This window comes from Schistocerca cancellata, chromosome 9 (assembly GCF_023864275.1).
Source record: "Schistocerca cancellata isolate TAMUIC-IGC-003103 chromosome 9, iqSchCanc2.1, whole genome shotgun sequence".
NCBI lineage: Eukaryota > Metazoa > Arthropoda > Insecta > Orthoptera > Acrididae > Schistocerca > Schistocerca cancellata.
In genome coordinates, this window is record NC_064634.1 from 287,353,918 (window position 1) to 287,377,920 (window position 24,003).

A 24,003-nucleotide genomic window follows, 5' to 3' on the forward strand; every position below is an offset into this window, starting at 1 on the left:
GAATGAAAACTTTTGAGCCTCTTCAAATTCAATTCTCATTGTAGACTGTTACTGAAATTACACTGATACATTATGCCTGCCATTATTATACCTGGATGAATAACCTGATACCACACAGCAGGGGGGCTTAAGTCTAGAACAGGGCCTGTGGGAACCAAGGCCGTGCTTCTCTACTGCTCACAGGTTGACAATTCATCAGCTTTGCGTACTCAATGACAGGCGAGAAAGTGTCTAGCACCAAAATAGAAACCAATCTCTTCTTCGCTGTTATCATGAACATTTGACCATTTTTCTCCAAATATGTCACAAATTAAGAGAGTGTGGTTAGGGTGGAACATGCCAGTTTGGTTATGAGTTGACAAAGTCAATGAATGTAAACAAACTGGTTATGGTGATATATTAATCTGTGGCTTAGCCCAAGGTTAAGGTTGGATAGGATTGGAATGTGACAGTTTGGTCATGAGTTGGCGAAGCCAATGGATGTGAAAACTAAAATACCTGGTTGCGATGACTGGCTGAACTTTATTGAACCCGAGGCCTAGGTTAGGTTGGGATATGATAGTTTTACTTGCAAAAAATACATTAATAATCTTTATTGTCATATTTGTTTTTATACTGGTTAGGTTGGGATCTGACAGCATCACTTCAATTAAATTAATAATCATTATTAATCAAATTGTGTGCAGGGACTGAACATAGACAATCAGGAAAAGAACAGCAATTGATTGCAACATCCATCGTTTTATTACAGCAGATCTAGATTTCAACTGACAGTCATCTGCAGTGAATAAAACAACAGGTGAAATTTGTCCAAACATTGGCAGGTGTACAGTGTACAGGAGTCTAGCCTGTATGCTCTACACCAACCAATATTATTCACTATGTAACAGTTTGGAACAATGTCAGCTGTTATGTATATTGAAATGTAATATGTAATAAAACAACAGATTCTGAGATCAACAGTTGTTGTTGTTTTCGCCATTGTCAATAATCTTTAATGTCAAATACTTGCCGGTTTCTTCCGAATGTGTTACAGTTTTGTAGGTAGTATGTCTTTGAAAGCAGTTGTGTGTCCACTGCTGTCTCACTGGCTGCATAGATCGAGCAGCTGACACATTCTTTTTCCTTCCCATTACACCTCACGGCAAGAGCCGACAGAACTGCTGCATGAGATGCACAGAATAAGTACACAAATGGCCATGATGTAGGCTTTTACAGCGGAGTGTAGTGAAGTTTGTGATACTGCAGTTCTGCTTGGATGAGTGGCTTCAGTCAGAACAAGTGTATCGAAATAAATGATTGGCAATAGATTGATCTGTAGTGGAAGCCGAAGTCTAGGTAAGTCACAAGAAGGTCGAATAGCTTAGTTGTAACTTGGCAAACCCAATGAATGTGTCATGCCAATATAATAAATTTTTTTACAGTGATCTGTAATAATATTAATGTTCCCATTTTAAATTATTTTTCTACTGCAGTGTGCCATTTACGGGCTTTACGCGTTTCAAGAAGCAAAGACCAAGTACATTTCTGTCCAAAATTTCTTTAACAATAAGAGGATCTTAATAGTTTCATATTTAAACTATTTGATCAAGATGGCACCAATAGGAAAGTGTAGTGGCACTTCTCTCTCGTTAAAAAGGTAAAAAATGAACAGTTCTTCGTGGACAGAATGTGAAAAGCATGTGATGCAGGGTATACTGTGTATCAAATGCAAACACTGCGCGAAAGTAAATCTAAAATTCGTCAGCGATGATTTTCCGTTGACATGTCACGGCTGTTTACGTGATAAAACGGCTGATCTGTAAGTGCAGTTGATACAAAAAACGAAATTATAAAGTTACTACAAAGTGACATTGAGGCATTAAAATACGAACTTTCGGTCATCAAAAAAGAAAACTATACATTAATACAAGAAAAGAAGTCCTGTGTGTGTAAAAACCATCAAATGGAAAAGCAAGAAGATCCGAATGAGTGAATGATCAGACTTTAAAAACAACAACATTTCAAGTGTTCCCGCTGATGTGTCGGTAAACTCAGTAAGCCAAAAACTGGAAGATAAATATAAATGGAAGTGGTGACATACAGCAAAAGGAAAAACAAGGCGACTGATATGCAACAAAAGGAAAATGACTTTTTAATAATTGGTGATTCGCTGCTGAAGAATATCGCTGTCTCCAATTGCAAGATCAGCGAATGACCTGGAATTAGAACGCAACAACTCGGTAAATATTTTAAAATATAGTAAATACAAGACATGCTACTACAGAACCAGATTCTGAAACCAGACATAAATATTAAGAGGTGTTTATACATGTTGGAAGGAATTCGTTAAGGAGCAGCAGTGAGGAAGAAATGGCAAACGAAACAAGAAACGTGATTCATTCTGCAAGAAATATGTATGTAGGATCTCGGCTGATACTTGGCGGAATCATAAACAGATGGTCAGTAAGTGAAAAATATATCGCTAAAATAAACTGTGCTCTTAAAGAACAATGTGATCAATTAGGGGCAGTTTTTATAGACTCAAACAAATTCCTGTGTGAAAACCCACTAGCGAAGGATGGCTTGCATTTAAATGGACTGGGGTCTGTAACATTCAGCAGAATGTTTGCAGATGTCTGCAAAATCATTAGAAGCAAAGGAAACTAATATGGCCTGAAGGAGGTGAAAAATTGTACACTCTAGCTGGAAAAGAAAAATATAAGCACCATACAAAAAAAGATGATGCTAAAGAATCTGCCTCAGAATACAGCTCACAACATGTAAACCAACGAAAAAAAAATTAAATAAAAGTACTTCATCAAAATACTCAATACTTTGGTAACAAAAAATTAGAAGCAGAAGTACTCCTGAGTGAAGTAAGACCAGACATATTATGCATCAGTGAACATGGACTAACTGAAAGTAAAATAGGTAATGTTGCAATAAAGGACTACAAACTAGCTAGTTACTTCTGCACATGTAAATATAAGGGTGGTGGTGGTGGTGGTGGTGGTGTGGTGTGTGTGTGTGTGTGTGTGTGTGTGTGTGTGTAATATTAAAACAGGTACTTTCCTAAAGAATGTAAACAGTGAAACTGCTACATTGCCCGTAGCTAGATAAAAAGACTGAAGTTTCTGGTCAAGTGACAGAGGATTCTAGTGTGTACAGATCTCCATGTGGCAATATTAGTATCTTTCTGGAGGGGGGGGGGGGGGGGGGGGAAGCTAGCTTATTGAAAATGAATATGAAGAAAATCCTTATTATATGTGGAGACTCCAACACTGACATGGGAAAAAGACACAAAAATAAGACAGGATTATGAAGAATTGTTGATACAGTATAACATGAAAGTAACAATAACTGCACCAACAAGAGCGACTTCACAAAGTGAGACAGTTATTGACAACATAATTACTCATATGTGTAACCATGAGTCACATGTAGTTCAGACAGAAATATCGTATCATCATGGACAACTAATTAGCTTTTGCAGAAGTAATGATACAGTATCAGATACAGTACAGTATCAGTATCAGAAGATGAACTATGGGAAACTATACAGAAACTGAAGTCCAAGAAATCAGCTGGTGGTGGTGAAATATCAAATCATGTAATAAAGCTGGTAGGCCTAAGTGAGCAGATAATAACACCACTGCTGAACACAGCAAACTGCTGTTTCAGAGATGGAATTTTTCCAGAAAAACTGAATATAACGAAGGTGGTGCCAGTGTACAACAAAGGGGATAAGGATGACCCCAACAACTTCAGACCAGTTTCACTTTATCAGTTTTCTCAAAAATCCTAGAAATGCTTATGTATACCAGATTAGTTAATTATTCGGACAAACATAACATTCTCATACCCTCACAACACTGTTACAGAAAGGGTAAATCTACAGAATCAGCAATTGCCAGTCTAACAGAATACATTTTATAGTTCTTAGATGAAAAAAAGTTTTCTCTGCAATGTTTCTGCATCTTTCAAAATCATTTGTCACCACTGACCATGAAATGATGATACAAAAATTAGGCAACTATAGCATTCAAGGGCAACCAAGTGAATGGATAAAATCATACTTATGGAACCGCAAGCAGTATGTATCATTAGGAAACTCATACCAATCAGAAACCAAACCCATCAAATATGGAGTGCCCCAGGGTTCGGTACTGGGGCCATTGTTATTTAATGTGTTTGTTAATGATATAGCTCTTGAGAAGGAAGAAAAGGAAATACTGTATGCTGATGACATAACACTAAATAGTGACCAAAATACGGAACAGCTTGAGAGAAGAGCATACATATTTGCAAATGTTACAGCTCAAGAAGTACGGAGCATACCCCACCGACTGGCAATGCTAGAAAAAGGACCCCAGTACTCTGGTATCAGACTACTTGACAATGACTTTCCAAAGAAAACTTAAAGACTATCTCATTGAAAAAGAGTTTCAAAGTGCTGCAGAATACTTACGCCATTAAATTTGTATATATTGTTATTCATTACCAATTATGTAAAAATGTAAGCTATAGGGGTAGAAATATAAGTGATAATTAATGTTACTACTTTGACATGTCCTATATTACACGTACATTTACTGTATAAAATGTAATCTTACAGGATCAAATAAAATTCAATTCAATACAATTCAATTCAAAATGTGAACAACTGTGTGTTGTCATAGCTGACAGTGGTTATGTAGTGCTATGTCGATAATGTCATTAGTAAAAGATGAAGGGTGGTTGTCATATTCTTCATTACGCCAACACAGAGTACGTTCAGTGTGTATTGTCCGCAGACTTCGGGCATAATAGTCTCTCACATATGGCCTGTTAAAGGCCTATAAACCCTCTACACTGATCCACATCTCTCTGAATATGTGGTTGTAGAATAATCCACACCATTCCATTAAAAGTAGGATGGCAAAGGTGTAACACACAGACTGGACGTAACAGGAAATCTGCTCATCCAGGGATGGATATAAGAACTGACAAATTGTGTGTACAACAAACTCAGGAGAATTTCACGTTCTCGTTAAGGTGTCCTATTGATATCTGGGCACAATGCCCTTAAAACATTTAATGCATTGCAATAATTACGCACTTCACATAAGAAGCTACAGCAGGCAACACCCACACCTTGACATTCACCACATAAGCAATTTCAGTGACTGGTTCTTCACTTCTGCTGAATACGGGATATATGTAAATAACTACCTCCTAATCAAAATAGTTCAATGAAATTCAAATACACAACAAAAACCAACCTCCTACCCATTTTGTGAAAATTTATATGCTATTCCTACAATTCTCAGTTAAACCTAACACTAGCGGTTTCCACAGATTGTAAAGTAAATTTTACTTTACATGACAGAAGCTTGCCCATGTCGATAATATGTTTTCAAAACAAAATAAAAATCATATTTGGAACGAAACTGGCAAAATGGAGTCCTAGCGACGCACGGCGCGCATAGGAACCATTTTTAACACCGCCAAGAGAATAGTCCTTCAAAATAAACAGAGATTGTTGCGCACAGGTTAACAATAATTACGTAAGGAATTTATATGTAAAGTACCTTCATATTTCGAAGACATAATACGCCCTTTTATTCGTCCAAAACACAAATATTACGCTTCTTCAACTCGCTGAACCACAATTCGTCCGCTTAAGATACAGTGACGTCACATGGTAGATGTATATTCTTTGCTTCGATTACATGATAACCAATAATATCGAATGGTTGCGATTTTATTTTATTTTTTGTGTTGCATTTCGCGAAGAAAAGCATCCGAAGGCTTTCATTACACAGCAGTAAAGGGCTATTCCATGACAGGATCACAATTTCTGTGCAGATTCCCAGACTAGAGATCTGCAGTGAGCTCATCTTTGCTTGCACATTGATCTCTGGAATCGAATTATTATTATTATTTTTTTTTTTCTCTTTGACCAATGTGTATTATTGAGCACTGTACGAGTCTGTTGTTGACCACCGTGTTTTGTTACGTACAAAGACGCAATCGTCAGTGACAGAGGAAGTGTGCTATAAGTTTCAGTATGTCAGCAACTAATAACAAACAGTAAGTATTTAAAAAATAGCAACTTGTGTCATCTAGTTGTAATTATAATTTAATTAGGATTGTACGTTCTTCACCATATCTGTAAACAGAAACAAATAGTGAACTTGAAGAGTGCCATTCAAAATAAATACCTTGTACAGTTGTCATTGTAAGTAATATAACGCGCTCTCTAATTGACAGGTATGGCCTAATAGTTCCAAAAAAGCCAGGTCAGTCTGGATTACAACCTCGACTCTCGGTATTTAATGACAATAGTGATTCTGGAGATGAAGGAGGTGACTGGGTAAAACGAGCCTTGAAGGTAACAAGATGGCATATATATCAGGGCGAGAATACGATTTTATACACATTCGCATCCCTTGTTGCTGTTATTTCCGAATCATAAATTAAATATACGTTCCATGTAATTTTACTGTTCACAGCGAGATTCTCAGAAGAGTTTACAGAAGAAACAAACAAAACTTGAAATGGAAAGAGCATTGGCCGTGGATCCTACTGTTTATCAGTACGATGAGATATACGATAAAATGGAGGAAAAGAAAGCAGAGGAAAAAAAACTGAAATCAACTGATAAGAAGGTAAGAGTTTCAGGACCAAATAGGCCCCGTGCAGATATCATTCCTGTATCATTGTGTGTTTCTACATGATAATACATGCAGCTAAGTCTTCTTCTTACCCTAGTAGCCTGTTCACCCAAGAGACTCGGTACATTTTTATTAAAAAAAAAAAAAAAAAAGGGAGGGAGGGAGTGTTTTAAGTTTCTTTAGAATTCTTATTACTTAAAATCACTTAAGGTCAGTATGAAAGTGACTGAATATTTTCATTTTACCGATTCTGTATGTCAGGTTAAATAGTAGACCAATGTAATTTCATTCCTGATGTTATATTTATGACTAGTTGTAAATTGCAATTGTACTTAATCATGACTTTATGATTCAGTTGTTTTCAGTTAGTATTCCAAGTTGGGGTCAGTTCACGCATTCAATATCACTTGTCTGCTTTGATCCGTGACATAACTGTGTGGTGTTGTTTGACATAGTGGTGGTGTGGCTTATTTAATTTTGGGAAATACAGAAGCGTCCGATCCTACCCGTCGGCTTTGACCCATGACGTCACAAATATGGCGGAAACGACCATAAACGACAATTCCAATATGGCGGATATATAAACGTCGCATACGTATCATAAAGACGAAAATACATAGAAAAACAACACACACACAGGTTTCACAAAAAGCCTAATGACTCTAACGGGACAAGTGTGGGAAATTGGGGTTTTTGGGTGGGGAGAAACTAAATATACACAAATTTAGCCACCCACCGCCATACAAAACCACGCAAGACGACGAAAAAAATCGACATCACAAAACTCACCAAATACCACAAAACACATTCTTATCCGGAATCGGACACTTCTCTTGACCTATATAGCTCAACAGCATCTCCCGATCCCATCCCCCAATACAAAAATCTAAATACACCGCAAAACATTGCGAACAAACACTTCCCTTCACCTACATATATCTACAGCAGCTCCCGACCCCATAAATTGGGATCGAACACTTCCCTTAACCTATATAGCTCAACAGCAACTCCCGATCCCATCTCCCATTACAAAAATCAACATACTCCACCAAACATTGAGATTGAACACTTCCCTCCAACTATATAGCTCAACAGCAGCTACCAATCCCATAACTTAGGATCGACCACTACCCTTGACCTATGTAACTCAAAAACATCTCCCAATACGAATACCAAATATGGCGGATATAAAAACGTCGCATACGTATCATAAAGACGAAAATAGCCCTCAACCGAGAACTATTAATCCGGTCTTTCATATCCATTCCTGAACAAAAAACCACAACCGAATACACTTAATAACAAACTCAGCTGACGTACAGCAATCATCATTACATTAACCATCACACAAAACCGTTAACTCACTAATACAAATTCCGCTTCAAAAAGACGCACGCAGCACTCACAACTGACCAACAGCAAACTGAGCCCAACACACCAAACAAACGAAAACCATGAACATACCACCAGAGGGCACAACAAACAACAACACATCTACAAACACGCCACACTCACAAACCAAACTCCGCGCCGTAATGACGTCACACACCACAACACCCTTACGTCACGGGTCAAAGCCGACGCGTGAGATTGGATGTTTCTGTTGACCCTAATTTTGTATTGTTTGCAGAGGATGTGCTGGAGTATGAAATGGTACACTTTAGTGTGGTTTGTTTGTGTTTCTAAATTGTTTGCGAATCTTGTTAGTGATATTAGACTCTTGACTACAGTTGTGGTGAAAATAATGTTGGGAGAGTTTTTGGCAATTTGTTATAGGGTGGTTATAATTTAACTTGAGTGCAGCACCCCCCCCCCCCTTAAAATATAACACAAAAACATTAAAAGAAAACAAAACAATAAAACCCATCTGTTAATTAAATAACATACAGTATGTTACATAGTTAGCCTTACACAAAAAGAGCCATCTTATTAAACTAATGCAGCTATTTACTATTACAGTAATTTGTTTTTTGATACTAGAAAAGCAGTCATATAACATTTACACATCCAGAAAACAAACTTATGTAAGATTGTAATAACTGTAAAGTACAATATAGATTAAATACAGAAATCTGTAGGTAGCTACTAATTCGTGGATCTTTTCCTTTTTTAATTATTTCTTAGTTTTGACCAAACAAGCCTGTAGGTGAAGGAGGTTCACTCAGTGGATGCTTCGCTGGCAGGGCAAGAAATGAGGCACTAATGAAATAGTTGTATAAATGGGTTTGTCTTGTATAAATTAATCATAGCAATTTAAATTGAACTTCTTAGTTGTTAATAAAGAAAAAAATGCAAAAAGCAATAAAAAGGAGCTTTTTTACTGGGTTTTTCTCAATCCTGGTTTATTAGTGGATTATTTTAATGTTGGAAAGCTTGTGCAATAGATTAGTTTTTTGGGTTTTGAATTATTAGTTCAGTGTGTTGTTTATGGTTGGAGATTTAATGTTTTGTTTTGTTTTATGTTAGTTACAGATGTAGCATTAGAGTTCATAAGTAGATCCCTGCATTTCACAATGGTGGATGATGTGTTGAGCATAACTGATTTCCTGTAGGTATTCAGTTTAATTGGCAACTAGGTTAAGTGTTAAGTTTGTGAAGAAGGTATGAGACCAACCAAAGTCGCTGCATCTCTGACTGGGGAGTAGTATATGTGGCTAGTCGACAGGACAACATATGACATTCTATCTAGAGGGATTCCTGGTTTGAGAAGCCTAGGCTTGCTATTTGAGAGGTTGTATTGATGTTGCCATTACCAGAAGCATCTGATTCCATCTGTCTACTTTGACCCATGATATCACTATATACGCACGACAACAAACCCAAACAAAAATAAAAATGACACACTAACTTCTCACTCCAAAAATAAAATGAAACTAATGGGCCAACCACAGAAAATTGGGTTTTAGGGCGGGGACAAGCTAACTATAGAACAATATATAAAATAAAAAAACACTGCACAATCCCAAAGCAAATAATATAAAAAAATTTAAATTACAACCCTTGGCAACACCAGCAAAACTGCAGGAATTGAACATTTCCCTTTACTTAGGTAGCTCAACTGCAGCTGTCGATACCAAAAAACCAACACAGACAACTCCAAAAAGTGAAACCAAAATCCCCAACAACTCAAACACTCTAATAACCCATATTCACTCATAAATGAACAACACACAAAACATCACCGTTATTATAAAATAAAACCAAAACAAAAATTATTTACCAACAAAAGCCCCCAGTCACACGCACACACACAAACCCTCAGCTCACCACCCTCAGCCTATGCATCCTGCCCACAGCCCTCAAAAAATACAGAAATGCTCTGGGATGCTCTTCTGTTGGCAGTGCTCATGTAAATGATAGTGCTCATGTAAATGAGAGTGCAGGTTGGAAGAGCAGTTCTTCCCCTTCTCTATAACTGATTTAATTGCCTCCCAAAATCACTCTACAGTGTTAATAAAAGCCCTAGTTTCATAATCATTAAACTCAGTACTGTGAGTAACTGCTAAATTATTATAATCCCTCTCCCTACAAGACAAAAACGCATCAGAAATTATAGTACTACCCTCCTCACTATGTTCCTCAATCAGACCTGCTAATTCCCTCTTACTATGACCCTGCAAAACCCTAAAAATGCAATCAGCACCCCCCCCCCCCCCCCTCTGTAATAACAACCCCACAAACTAACCCGAGAACTGCCCCTCCTTTACTTCCTCTTACCAAACTGTGTTTCATCAATTTCAACAATCACCCCTGGCCCACCCAACTTCCCCAAGTACTTCACATACTCAAACAACCTTCTTGATAAAAGGGACCAATAACAAAAATAAGTGAACAAGGGAATCTCCCTCATGGCCAACCCACATTTCTCAAACTGGGTACCACATCTTGTTGCCAGATATTATCGTGCCAACTACACCACATAGACATGTCCCTGGACCGAGCTGCCATAACTCTTCTCAACCTCATGTTTGTTGCATATTCAGCAGTAAGACCAAACATCTCCAAGAACTATTTGACAGACATCATAACATCACCCATCTCAGAACACCCACAATGATATACTCGTGAACTTCACTGTCATACCCATACCTAACAAAAACGCAATTGAAAAACACCGTACTAATCAAGTTTAACAAAAATGCCAAACACACAAAAAAAACCTTAATAACTTGGTGAAAACACTTCCACAATCTACGTTACCACACTAACTACTTAAACTCAAAACCACGTTAGCATGATGACAACCAAAATTTAAATGAAATACCACACATTAACCCCCTGTGCCCCCCCCCCCCCAACCATCAGGGATATCAGTCCCCACTTCTGCGCCCCCGGAGCAGTTTAAGTCTTCTTCGGCTCCTCTTGCCAGGAAGGGGTCCCTTGGATCACTTCCTTCCCAGGTTTCTGCTAATGGGAAAGATGACACCCACCAGTGGCTGAAGAGCCCAAAAGCAGCTGGTCGTAGGGCTTCACGCTCATCCTCAGTTCCGGAGACTGAATGAGTGAAGTCCTCCCAGCTAGGGAAACCCAAGGAGCAGTGAGAGAAATCCAAAAAGAAGATCCTCAAGACCAAGGGAATTGCAGTGGCGCCCACACTACCGCCACATACAAGCTCTGTGTCTGCAGATGAGGTGGAGATTCTGGCGTCCGCTGAGGACCAAGATATCGCCAGACCCTCGGACACAATGGATATAGACTGCTCAGGCACTCTGTGGCAGCAGGTTATCCTGAGGTGTAAACTGACTCATTGAATGTTCCATGCCTTTCCAGTCTCACAATGATGTCATCCTCCAATGGGATTGAGGCGGTTTTTTCCACCACCTGGCTGAGCTACGGCAATTGTTAAGCTTTACACCTGTTATCTGCATTGCTCTCCAGGAAACCTGGTTCCCGGCAATGTGGACCACTGTCCTTTGTGGCTGTAAGTGATATTACAGGAACTGTAGCAACTATAATTGCGTGTCAGGTGGAGTTTGCGTTTATGTCCTAAGCTCAGTCTGTAGTGAAACTGTGCCCCTTCAAACCCTTCGGAAGCTGTGGCTGTCAGAATAAGGACAATGCAGGAAATAACAGTCTGCAATGTATATCTTCCTCCAGATGGTACAGTACCCCTGAATGTATTGGCTGCACTGATTGATCAACTCCATAAACGTTTCCTACTTTTAGGAGATTTTAAAGCCCATAATCCGTTGTGGGGTGGCACTGTGCTTACTGGCCGAGGCAGAGATGTTGAAACTTGACTGTGTCAGATCGTCCTCTGCCTCTTAAAGAGTGGGGCCGCCACACATTTCAGTGTGGCTCATGGTAGTTACTCGGCCATTGATTTATCAATTTGCAGTCCAGGACTTCCCCCATCCACTGGAGAGCGCATGACGACCTGTGTGGTAGTGATCACTTCCCCATCTTCCTATCACTGTCCCGGCGTCAGGCCCACGGACGCCTGCCCTGATGAGCTTTAAACAAGGCGGACATTGAATCTCCCCCACACGGGAACATTGATGTGATGGTTGAGCATGTGTCTACAACAATCCTTTCTGTGGCAGAAAACATGATCTCTCGCTCTTTAGGGTGTCCCCGGCGAAAGGTAGTCCCTTGGTGGTCGCCGAAAGTCGCTGAAGCAATTAAAGGAGCGTCGATGAGCTGTACAGCAGCATAAGCAGCACCCTTCCCTGGAGCACCTCATAGCCTTTAAATGGCTCTGTGCCTGCGTTCGCCTACATATCAAACGATGGAAGCGGGAGATTTGGGAGAGATACATGTTTACCATTGGGTGCCATATGTCACCTTCCCAAATCTGGGCAAGGACCAAACATGTTTTTGGACACCAGACCCCAACAGATGTTCCCATTGTTAACATAAATGGCATGTTATCTACCAATGCTATCATGATTGCTGAGCACTTTGCTGAGCTCTATGCTCGAACCTCTGCATCAGAGAATTACCCCACAGCCTTTCACACTCACAAATGGTGACTAGAAGGGAAAGTCCTCTCATTCACTACAAGCCACAGTAAATCCTATAACGCCCCATTTACAGAGTGGGAGCTCTTTAGTGCCCTTGCACATTGCCCCGACACTGCTTCTGGGCCAAATCGGGTCCACAGTCAGATGATTAAACATCTCCTCGCCATCTTCAACCAGATCTGGTGCGATGGCGTCTTTCCATCGCAGTGGCAGGAGAGCACCATCATTCTGGTGCTCAAACCCGGTAAAAAACTGCTTGATGTGGGTAGCTATTGTTCCATCAGCCTCACCAATGTTCTTTGTAAGCTGCTGGAACGTATGGTGTTGGGTTGGGTCCTGGAGTCACGTTGCCTACTGGCTCCATGCCAAGGCAGCTTCCGCCAGGGTCGCTCTACCACTGATAATCTTGTGTCCCTCAAGTCTGCCAAACAAACAACCTTTTCCAGACATCAACACCTGGTTGCCATCTTTTTTAATTTACAAAGAGTGTATGACACGTCATATCCTTGCCACATTATACAGGTGGGGTCTCCGAGGCCCACTATCTATTTTCTCCGCTGCCTGAGCAACACCAACTTTGATGCAGATCACTCTACGTTGCTGCAGCTCTATAGAACCCATGTTCAATCCCACCTTGACTATGGGAGTCTGGTGTATGGTTCATTGGCGCCCTCTGCGTTGCGTTTAGTCAACTCAGTGCACCATTGTGGTGTTCCCCTAGCGAAAGGAGCTTTTAGGACGAGTCCGGTAACCAGCGTCCTGGTGGAGGCTAGAGTCCCTCTATTGCAGGTTAGGCATGCACAACTACTGGCCAGTTACGTTGCACATGTTCGTAGTTCTCCTGCGCATCCGAATTTCCATCTCTGTTTCCCACCCACGGCATTTCATCTCCCGCATCAGCAGCCCAGTTCAGGGCTTCAATTGCAGTTTGTGTCTGATCCCTTCTTTCCGAACTGGAGTCGTTGCCTTTACCACCTATACTTGAGGTCCTTTCACGTACACCTCCAGGGTGTACATCCAGACCGAGGCTTTGCCTGGACCTTTCACATGGCCCTAAGGACCCAGTTAACGCCGCAGCTCTCCATTACCAATTGCTTTTCATTCTGCGCCAAGGGCAGGAAGTAGTTTACATCGACGGCTCATTGGCTGATGATCACGTCAGCTTCGCGTTATGTTCATGGAGGACATTCCTTGCCTGATGGCTGCAGTGTTTTCACTGCCGAGCTGGCGGCTATATCTCGTGCTCTTGAGCACCTCTGTTCTTGCCCTGGGGAGTCGTTTCTCCTGTATACTGACTCCTTGAGCAGCCTACAAGCTATTGACCAGTGCTACCCTCGTCATCCTTTGGTAGCGACCATCTAGGAGTCCATCTATGCCCTGGAACGGTCCACTCATTCAGTGTTGTTTGTCTGGACCCCAGGTCATGTCAGAATCCCAGGCAGCGAACTTGCGGGCAGGCTGGCCAAACAGGATAAATGGAAACTGCTTATGGAGATTGGCTTCTCTGCAGCTGTCCTGCGTTCAGTACTACGCCGCAAGGTTTCGTGGCTTTGGTAGACAGAATAGCATAACCACAGTACGCACAACAAACTGCGTGCCATTAAGGAGACTACGAATGTGTGGAAGACCTCCACGCGGGCCTCTTGCAGGGATTCTGTGGTTCTCAGTCAGCTCTGCATTGGGCACGCTTGGGTGACTCACAGCTACCTGCTGCGCAGTGATGACGCACATCAGTGTCGATGCGGTGCCATGCTGACAGTGGCCCATATCTTGGTGAGCTGTCCTTTGGATGCCCTGCGATGGACTCTTCAGTTACCGGACTCATTGCCGTTAATTTTAGCTGACAACGCTTCATCAGGTAATTTAGTTTTACGTTTTATACATGACGGTGGGTTTTATCGTTCTATATAAGTTTTCGCACATGTACTTTGTCCATTTGTGTTCTCCACTCTAATGATTTTAGGCGGTATGTTTTAATGTGTCGCAGAGTGGCTGGCTTTTCCTTTTTATTCTCGTGGTCGACCAGCCACGCTCATCTGCTCTCCAAAACAAGGGACCAATGACCTTGCAGTTTGGTCCCTTCCCCCCCCCCCCCCCCCCCACCCCCCCCCCCCCCCCCCCCCCCCCCCCCTTCCATTAAACCAACCACACATTAAAGTCAGCACATCCACATCCACCACCAGAGGGCACCGTCAAATACAGCAATATGACATCTACAACCAAAATCAACTCAAACTCTACGCCATAGTGATGTCACACACCAAACCACCATTACATCACAGGGTCACAACAGATGGGTGGAATCGGACACTTACGTTGACCTGTTGATATGGCATTGCTTTTGCACTCACAAAATTGATAGATTTATAATTATGTCGGCCAACTGTTGGTACGTATGTACTTATTGTTTTATTTTTTTTATTATTCAAGTAAGTGTGGTATGCGTGTTTATGTGCATAATTGTGTGTGTCTCATGTATCGAAATCAAAATTGGGGTTAGTACAGTTGTGTGTGTGTGTGTGTGTGTGTGTGTGTGTGTGTGTGTGCTGCGCGCGCGCATGCGTATGAGAGAGAGAGCGAAAGAGAGAGAGAGAGAGAGAGAATGAATGTTGTTAGAAATTATCTTGGATTGTAAGTGATAGGTATCGTGAAGTTTGTTCTGCCTACATTGGTGAGGTTTGGTTTTTGATGGTAGTTATATGAGCAAGTTTTGGGTTTTGTGGCACTGTGGAGAGGTTGACTGATGTTGTCGATACTGCGTTTTGTTAATGTTCATGATTTTTTGGCTTTCTGTCCCATGTCTATTGGCCATTTTATTGCAATTTGTTTTTTTTTTAAAATTGGGATTGGTCTTCTGAGTTGATGTGTAGGTCAATAACTATTGTCAAAACCACTTTTCTTTAGTTTTTACAAATTTTTGCTGCGTGTTTTGGCTTTGCTTTTTGGCTTTGTTCAGTACTACATGTTTTAGTGTTTTTGTAGTGCTGTTGGTGTTTCAAGTTGAGCTCAAATGCTGTTTTCAATACCAGTTACAATTTGCTTCCCTTTATTGTACATTTTTTTTACTTTTTTGAAACTGTTGTTTTGTCTTATTCTTTATTGCATTTTGTATGTTTTAATATTAATGTGATTTGCCATTACGTTGGATTTTATTTGGATCCTGCTTAAAGCGCCACTTTCCTATGGTAGTCTGTTAGCTTCAATATTTATTATTAAGAACTTGTAATACCCTGTACATGATGTGCATATTTTCATACTACAGAAACACTTAAGGTTGTTGGTCATTGCCTTGAGATCATGTTTGTGTTGCATCTAGGGACTTGGTATGACATCATTGATCAAATCAAGCTGGTGATACTGTACTGGCACCATGGTTTACCCACAAGTTGCTTCAGCAGGTTTCTGTACAGGACACTTAAAAATGTTTTTTTGTTTGTTTTTGTACCAGACAACATTGTAGAATTTATGCAAAATATTTTTTCGCATGGCATAGACAAGAGACTGTAACCTATACAAATTAAACTAATTTCTTGACATTTGGATCACCAAAATCACAACAACTCACCCCAAATATTGTTAAATTCAAGTGTTCAACAAGATTTAGAATGAGCAATGAACTACTAACATTTGAAGCACTAGACCTTTTGTGCTTGCACTGTTCAGTCAATTTGATAGTTTTTGGATTTTCATGTTGCAGGAGTGATAAAAAAGATGATAAATGATAAAGACAGTTAGGTTTGTGGATGATAAAGCAGTTCAGACTGAATCAGAGAATGAAGTTCGATTTATACTGGAGAGGATCATAGAAGTGGGAAAAGAGTATGAAATGAGAAAGAATGTAGACCAGATAGAAGTGATCAGAATCAGCAAATGTGAAGATTTCGTCAAAGTATAATTGGAAGGAAAGACATCAAATAAAATCTTATAGGTACTTATGAATTTTGGTAATAAAAAATTGAATCTGTGTGGGGCAAATGAGGAGAATATCTAAGGGCGAAATGATTCCAAAAGGTGGAAAAAGAAAGTTTTTGGATGGTTTTGAAATGTGATTTTGGAGGAATGCTTGAAGTGAAATGGACTGACAGAATGACAAACGAAGAAGTACCTCTGAAGAGTAGGAGAAGAAAGAAAATTGGTTAACCTTATCTTTTATCCCCCCCCCTTGAACCACAGACCATCCAGTCAGTGGGGTTGCTTGTGTGCCTCAGCGACACAAATAGTTGTATCATACGTGCAACCACAATGGAAGGTCATATGTTGAGAGGCCGGATAAATGTGTGGTTCCTGAAAAGGGGCAGCAACCCTTTCAGAAGTTGCAGGGGCAACAGTCTGGATGATTGACTGATCTGGCCTTGTAACAGCAACCAAAACGACCTTGCTGTGCTTCTAACTGTGAATGGCTGAAAGCAAGGGGGGAAATACAGCTTTATTTTTCCTGATGGCATGCAACTGTACTCTAAGGTTAGCATGGAGAGCTGCATCAGACCAGTCTTCAGACTGAAGACCACGACAATGTCATCTTCTTTTTGTGAGTATTATAGAACACATTACTGTTTATTGTTTGAGTGTAATTACAGATAACAAAAAATTGAAGCTGTGTGGTGGATATTAACATCAATACTGTCCACACTGCCACAGTAAATACAGAAATTTATTTTCCATCACAGCTTCTAGTAAAACTTTATATGGGGGCCACCCACACTCTAACGTTGAACTGTGTGTTGGTAATGCCCTGCATAAACGGTCAAGGGATGTTACGGAAGCAGAAAGGCTGACTGTATTGCCAGTCATGTAACAATGTTTTTGTTGTGATTGCAGGAAAATATTATGTATTTAATGTAACAACTGCTTTAATGTATTAGATGCCAGAGTGCAAACAACCTGTAATTTCAGGGAACAACACTTAGTTTTCATAGGAAAATACAAACAAACATATTATAAACAACTTAACAAAGAGTGTTCATTATCTGTTTTTGCCACACCATGGTGCTGCAGTTATATTGCCGCAGGTTGTGGAATGTGCATGTAATGTTTATGATTTCTGCAAGTTTCTTAAAATATCTTATATATTCTGGAATATTTGATGTTTGTATAAATAGCTGCACTCTCCATCCATTCAGGTAGATGCAGTATTCCTTGATTTCTGAAAAGCATTTGACTCTGTACCACACCTGTGCATATGTTCAAAAGTTAGATCATATGGAGTATCAAGTAAAACTCGTGACTGGATTGAAGACTTGCTGGTAGAGAGGACATATCATGTTATCTTGGATGGAAGTCATCAGCAGATATAGAAGTAACTTGGGGTGTGCCCCAGGGAAGTGTGTCAGGACCCTTGATGTTCATTAATTTGGTACAAAAGCTGTGTTTATTAATGACATTGCAGTCAATATTAATAGTAAGATCAGGCTTTTTGCAAATGATGCAGTTATTTATAATGAAGTACTATCTGAAACAAGGCTGCATAAGTATTCAGTCAGATCTTGAAAAATTTCAAATTGGTACACAGATTGGCAACTTGCTTTAAATGTTCAGAAATGTAAAACTGTGCATTTCAAAAAATGAAAAAATGTAATATCCTATGACTGTAATATGAATAAGTCACTGTTGGAATCGGTCAGCTCATACAAATACCTACCTGTAGCACTTTGTAAGGACTTGAAATGAAATAGAATGATCACATAGGCTCAGTTGTGGGTAAAGGAGGTAGTAGGCTTTGGTTTATTGAGAAAATATTGCGAAAATGCAATCAATCTACAAAGAAGATTGCTGACAGATCACTTGGGTGATTGATTCTAGAATATTGGTCAAGCGCATGGGGCCCATACTGAATAGGACTAACAGTGATTATTGAACACATATAGAGAAGAATAGAATGAATGGTCACAGGTTTGTTTGACCCATGGGAAAGTGTTACAGTGATGCTCAAGAAACTGAACTGGCAGACTCTTGAAGATAGACGTAAACTACACTGAGAAAATCTACTAACAAAGTTTCAAGAACCAGCTTTAAATGATGATTCTGCAAACATACTACAACCCTCTATGGATCACTTACATATGGATTGTGAGGAAAAGATTAGAATAACTCCAACAAGCTCAGAGGCATTCATACTATCATTGTTCCTATGCTCCATACATGAACGGGAAGAAACCGTAATAACTGGTACAGTAGGATGCACGCTGTGCCATGCGCTTCACTGTGGATTGCAGAGTATGGATGTAGATGAAGAGATAAAGAACTGGAGTACAAGTAGTCAATCATTCCTGAGATCCATATATTCAGTAGGCATGCAGATTCCAAAACAGCAGTAAATCAATGACACATCAGGCATTCATCAGTGCTTGTGGGAGAAATTGTTCAAGCCCTAACAAAATGTCAAAAAGGATTCAACTGGGTCACCAAATACAACAGAATGGATGATATGATTTGTTTGGCAAATCTGTGCTTTTACTAGGGCAGCACACAGCAGCACATGATAACAACAGTGAGAAGCTCAGTAGCTGGGACATATTCAACGCCAAACTGAATGACAATTGGTGACAATCGACGGCAAGTCTGCTTAGCAAAAAAACAAGTGTAGAACAGGACCCAGCATCAAGATAAAATGGCTGTCATACAGAAATTTTTGCCCTTTACAACATTGTGATCCTAGTATGACAGACATTGACAAAATCTCACATTTGATGAAAGGAGCTTTTGTACCAAGCTCTTCTGGTAGAAGGACAACAACTGAGGACTTCATCAAGTTGTGCCAGGGCTTTGAGGAAGTGCAAGAGTAAAAGAATCTGAAGAAAGAGCAGCGATCGACCCTGGAATGTAGACAAGCCGTTAGCACTAGGATTTCACCTGGAACAAGTCCTGCCCTTTAACCTCCTCCTTGCATATCCATAGTTTAAGCCCCGCCCCAACTAGCCACCAATTCCACCCACTGGAAGTTACATCAGAATTCTTAGTGTCACAGATATGTCAGTCAAAGACACTTCCTTGAAGGATTCTTTTTTTCCCCTCCACTTCACCCCACTCTTAAAAATCTTCACCAGAACTGCTCAATGAATAACATACAAAAACAGCTTGTATCGATCTAGCAAGACCAAAGTAATCTGGCTGCCTTTTCGAATTACAGTCAAAATTGGTTTGTTTCACACATACTGTCTGAATTCTTGACTTAACTTTCAACTATGCTGTGGTTCTACTTTCTCTAAGTTCAAATTAATGTTTGAGGGTATGTTTTTTGATTTTAGCATTGGATGACTTTTCTCGCACTGAAGTCTGTTTCTTCGTATGATATTCACCTAAACACTGAGTAAGGAATTGAGTGCTAAGCTGTCTTCACCTGCGATTGCCATAGAAGTACCTGGCACAGGTGGACCATTTCAGCAGGTGCTTAGTGATTTAGCAAAATTTATCACCTAGTAAGATACTAATTTAACATTCACTCCCAAAAGTATTAAAATTCCGCTGTACACTTGAATAACTTTGAAATATATTGTAATTTCAAAAGTATAGCCTAAAACCAATGTTTTATAAATTGAAAAAGTACTGAACTGTACGTGTATACTTCACTGCAGTGTGACTAAAGAAGCATTTTCCTTATTTTATTGTTTGCTGTGATATGTTAGCTGCTGCCACTGTGTGCTCTGGCATTGGATACTCACAACTTAAGTATAAAATTAGTTTCACTGACCAAGTGCTGATGACAAGGTGTGAGGGCATTTAGGTGGTATAATTTAAAATTTCTACAACATCTATACACATTTCCACTCTTATGGACATAACATTTGTACAATTGAAGTTGAAGAATTAACACGAAAATAAAATCTGAGAGCTATTAATTTTTGTATAGATAGAGCTTCACATGAACAACATAAATCAATATTTAATGATGCAGTCCATGTTCATTTTCTATTAAAGAAATTAAAAGTTAGTGTTAATATAAGACATTTAACTCATACTGCTGGCTCTGCTGTGGCATTGTGGCAGTCAATGTGTTAAATGTTACAAATGTAAATTTTAATGTCACAGGCATAACACTTCCACTATCTTACCGTGAGGGACTGTACTTAAAAATTATAAAATAATTGTGCAGTGTCAAATTTATGAACGTATGAAGAGCATTAAGATAACAGTGAGAAACATTTAATTTCAGTACAGAAAAAATTAGGCTTTCGCAAGTTTCCGTGATGGGTTCTTGCCAACTTTACTTGTATCATCCCTTTCTGGCCATACAAATTTATTCCCTTTGCTGTCAAGCAATTGAACTAAATTTTTCACCTTGTTTCCAGGCAACTTGTACAATAAATTAGTTCAAATGTCCGCATTCAGAATCTAGTCTAACAATAACACACTGCACATTAAATGACGAAAAGTTTTCACTACTGGAAGAGCCAATCAAAGACTCTATGAGTATTTTTTCTTGAACACACTGGTTTGCATTAGGTATTAACTGGAATTGTGTGCCATTCCCAGACAACAATCTCGTTTAAACTGTATATCTCCTGATCGTGTGGAGATTGTGCACTTGAATGTTTGAGGAGATCTGACATTACTCCAGTGCATCTGTACCTGGCCAGCATGGCTTTGTCACTTCCTCCACTGAAATTTATTGTTACAATAACTTTCATGTAGGGATTTTGTACATTGTAGAAAAGATGTGCCATCAGTAATCAGGGTTTGTCTAGCTTTCACATACTGCCAGACATTATGCTTTCGTTCCATCAGATAGTATTTCCACCACTTTATGATTTTTTCTCATGAAGTATTTTTTTCTGATTAAAAGCATGAACACCTAGTTTATCATGTTGCAGTTAATTAGATACTCTGGTACTGAAACTGGAGTGGTAACTATGTAAACCACTGCTATGTAAATAGTGATTTGTTCTCACTCCTCGTCTCATTCTGTTGATCAATAAAAATCTCAGTGAAATTAATTTGGAAAGGAAATATTACTTTCTTTCACAACAGATTCAGTGATGCGTTTTCACTACCGCACTGGTGGGCAAACAGCTTCAGGCTCTGCTGTGGCTGTTGGCAGTCACCATGTTAAATATAAAATTATAGGAGTAAATGAGGTAAATGAATTATTTTGTTCTTTTGTTTCTAAAATAGAAAGAGGTGTTTCCAAATATTGTATGAAACTTTTTGGAGGACTCTAAATGATTTACTCAAACAATGAAACAGTGAGGTAACATTTCATACCAAATACAATGTACCAAAAGTCATGATTTTTTATCAACTTTTAGTAAATTTTCATCAGTCCATTTTCAGTAAAAATTAAATTATATATCATTATGGAATGACATATTTCCAGCTTCAGAAATTGTACATTATGACTTTCGAATTGATATACAGGAAGACAAAATCTATTGCATTTCAGAATTCAGCATTCTGATTTGACTTTTCATAGAATTGGATGTGTAAATTAACATTGAAACCACACAAATCGGTAGCTATATCCATTATGTATTTAAGAAAATAAATTGATGAAAAGACAGTTACTTATTGTACTGATGAAAATGGAAGTGAAAGATTTCATATACTCTTACGTGTTATACTTATTGTACTGATGAAAATGGAAGTGAAAGATATCATATACTCTTAAGTGTTATTCTATTAAAGGAAACCAGGGCACAACAAACTGAAATTAACAGAGGTTCCACTGCATTCCTGACCATCTTGATTGTTGGCTGGTAATGGCGTGGGGTTGGGAGGGAAAGAGTGAGAGTAAACTGGAGAAAGTAATGCCATGTAAAAAAACCCTGCAAATTTATTTTTCTATAATAAGAGTTCCATTGCTGTGCATGGATTGGAATAATAATAGTCATTTATCCAGAGATGTGTTAATTTGTTTCCAAACTTTGCAGACTAGTAACTTTCCACAAAGTTGTCATATACTTCTACAGACTTTCAGTTTTTCATCTCTAACTACGTCACTGAATGTAGCAGATGTGAAAGAAATCAAATGTTTTAATTGAAAATGTATACCTTTTTTGTTGTTTATACAGAATGAACCATTAATATGTGTGTTCATTACATTGACCAAATACCCACTTCCAACCCATCTGATCTAAAATAATCCTCTGGAAGTTAAATAAGTTGTATCAACATTTGCTCTTGTAGAAGCTACCACTTTTGGAACAGCTGCTGACTTTCAAGGTATTAATGAATTATTGGAAGGTGCTCTATAGTGATATACATATACCAGTAAATGCACAAGTTAATACATACAGTGGGAATATACTCTTCCTCTGACATGTACATTGAAACTGGGGCTTAACAATGTTTTCTACAGACCGATAACTTTGTAGGGTGGCTACCAATTTATGACATTAGGCCTGTTTTAAATGTATATGGGTTCAAAATTCTAATATTTATGTGTACTGGAAGTTTATTCTCACACAATATAAACACCAGCCTGGAATTTGAATATGAGTGGGAAGTCTATGTGAATCACATGATTGTCAGGATTATATATTTCATAATTTATCTGAAATTTACTGTAACTAACAGACACAAACATCACAAATATTGCCATTTCCCTTCGGCTTTTTCATGATGTTCCAAGTGCCAAAACAGTGTTGCTTGTTAGTGCTAAAGTGTAAGATATGTATATTGTAGTAGATTTAGTACATTTGCAGTTAGTAAAAGATTTCAGGAATATCTAAATCTTTAGTAATCAGGATTACATCAAGCACCACCTAGATCATAAAAAATGGGGTCTTGTGTAGCACCCCCATTTCTATGTAGCCAGTGAGACTACCATGTGGATAAGTATTTGGAAAGAAAATTTTTAATTCTATATAGCAGTATACTTCTGGTGAGCAGTATACTTCCAGTGCAAGAATACAAACACATCTCATAATTCATGAGTACATGAACAAAAGCTCTAACATCCATTTATTATTATTTTACTGCACATTGTGTCATGCTAATCATATGACACTGACTGACGGAAAGAAATAGTTATGAGATTTTTTTGTTGCCCAGAATGACAGTACTTACAAAAATAAGTGTCTTCGGATACTACTGTCTTTTTATGCAGAACAAAATCACAAAGCTGTTACATTATTGCAGAAGTAAATGATTGCATCCAAGAGATCTTTCTCACCTGGTATAATAAAGCATATCTGAATTTGTGTAATCTTATATGAGAATTCATAATATTACAGTTCAATATGAAAAGTTTACCAAGAGAATAATAAACCAATAGTTAAGTAAAACAATAAACTGGTAACTAAGATTTGTTTTACAAGCATCTAGATCACTCCCACATTAGCACAATGTGCTCCCTAAATAATATTTAAGTGTTGACAGAGTCCCCTTGAAAAAGAAAAGATAGACTGCTTTTACTGTATCAACACAAAATTAAATTGAAATTTCAATAGCTCCACCTCAAATCTCCA

General features: G+C 38.9%; 2 protein-coding genes across 11 annotated transcripts in view; one reads left to right on the forward strand and one right to left on the reverse strand.

Annotated features, from left to right (window-relative positions):
* The window catches only part of LOC126100110 (RNA-binding protein 5-like), a 133,995-nt gene extending 128,337 nt beyond the window's left edge, over positions 1 to 5,658 (reverse strand). For 8 of the 10 annotated variants that reach the window (XM_049910640.1, XM_049910632.1, XM_049910638.1 and 5 more), the window contains exon 1: positions 5,553 to 5,658. Coding sequence is in view for 1 of the 10 variants with exons in the window: in XM_049910636.1 (XP_049766593.1) it covers positions 5,244 to 5,254 (11 nt within the window). In the remaining 9 variants the exon portion in view is untranslated. Of the gene's footprint in view, positions 1 to 5,243; positions 5,432 to 5,552 lie in introns of those variants that run through there. The other 2 variants (XM_049910634.1, XM_049910636.1) reach the window with 2 other exon arrangements.
* Positions 5,659 to 5,902: 244 nt separating this feature from the next.
* The window catches only part of LOC126101156 (nuclear speckle splicing regulatory protein 1), a 63,066-nt gene continuing 44,965 nt past the window's right edge, over positions 5,903 to 24,003 (forward strand). Inside the window, exons 1-3 of the mRNA XM_049911849.1 lie at positions 5,903 to 6,054; positions 6,235 to 6,355; positions 6,477 to 6,632. Of these exons, the coding sequence (XP_049767806.1) occupies positions 6,032 to 6,054; positions 6,235 to 6,355; positions 6,477 to 6,632 (300 nt within the window). The 5' untranslated portion in view covers positions 5,903 to 6,031. The remainder of the gene's footprint in view (positions 6,055 to 6,234; positions 6,356 to 6,476; positions 6,633 to 24,003) is intronic.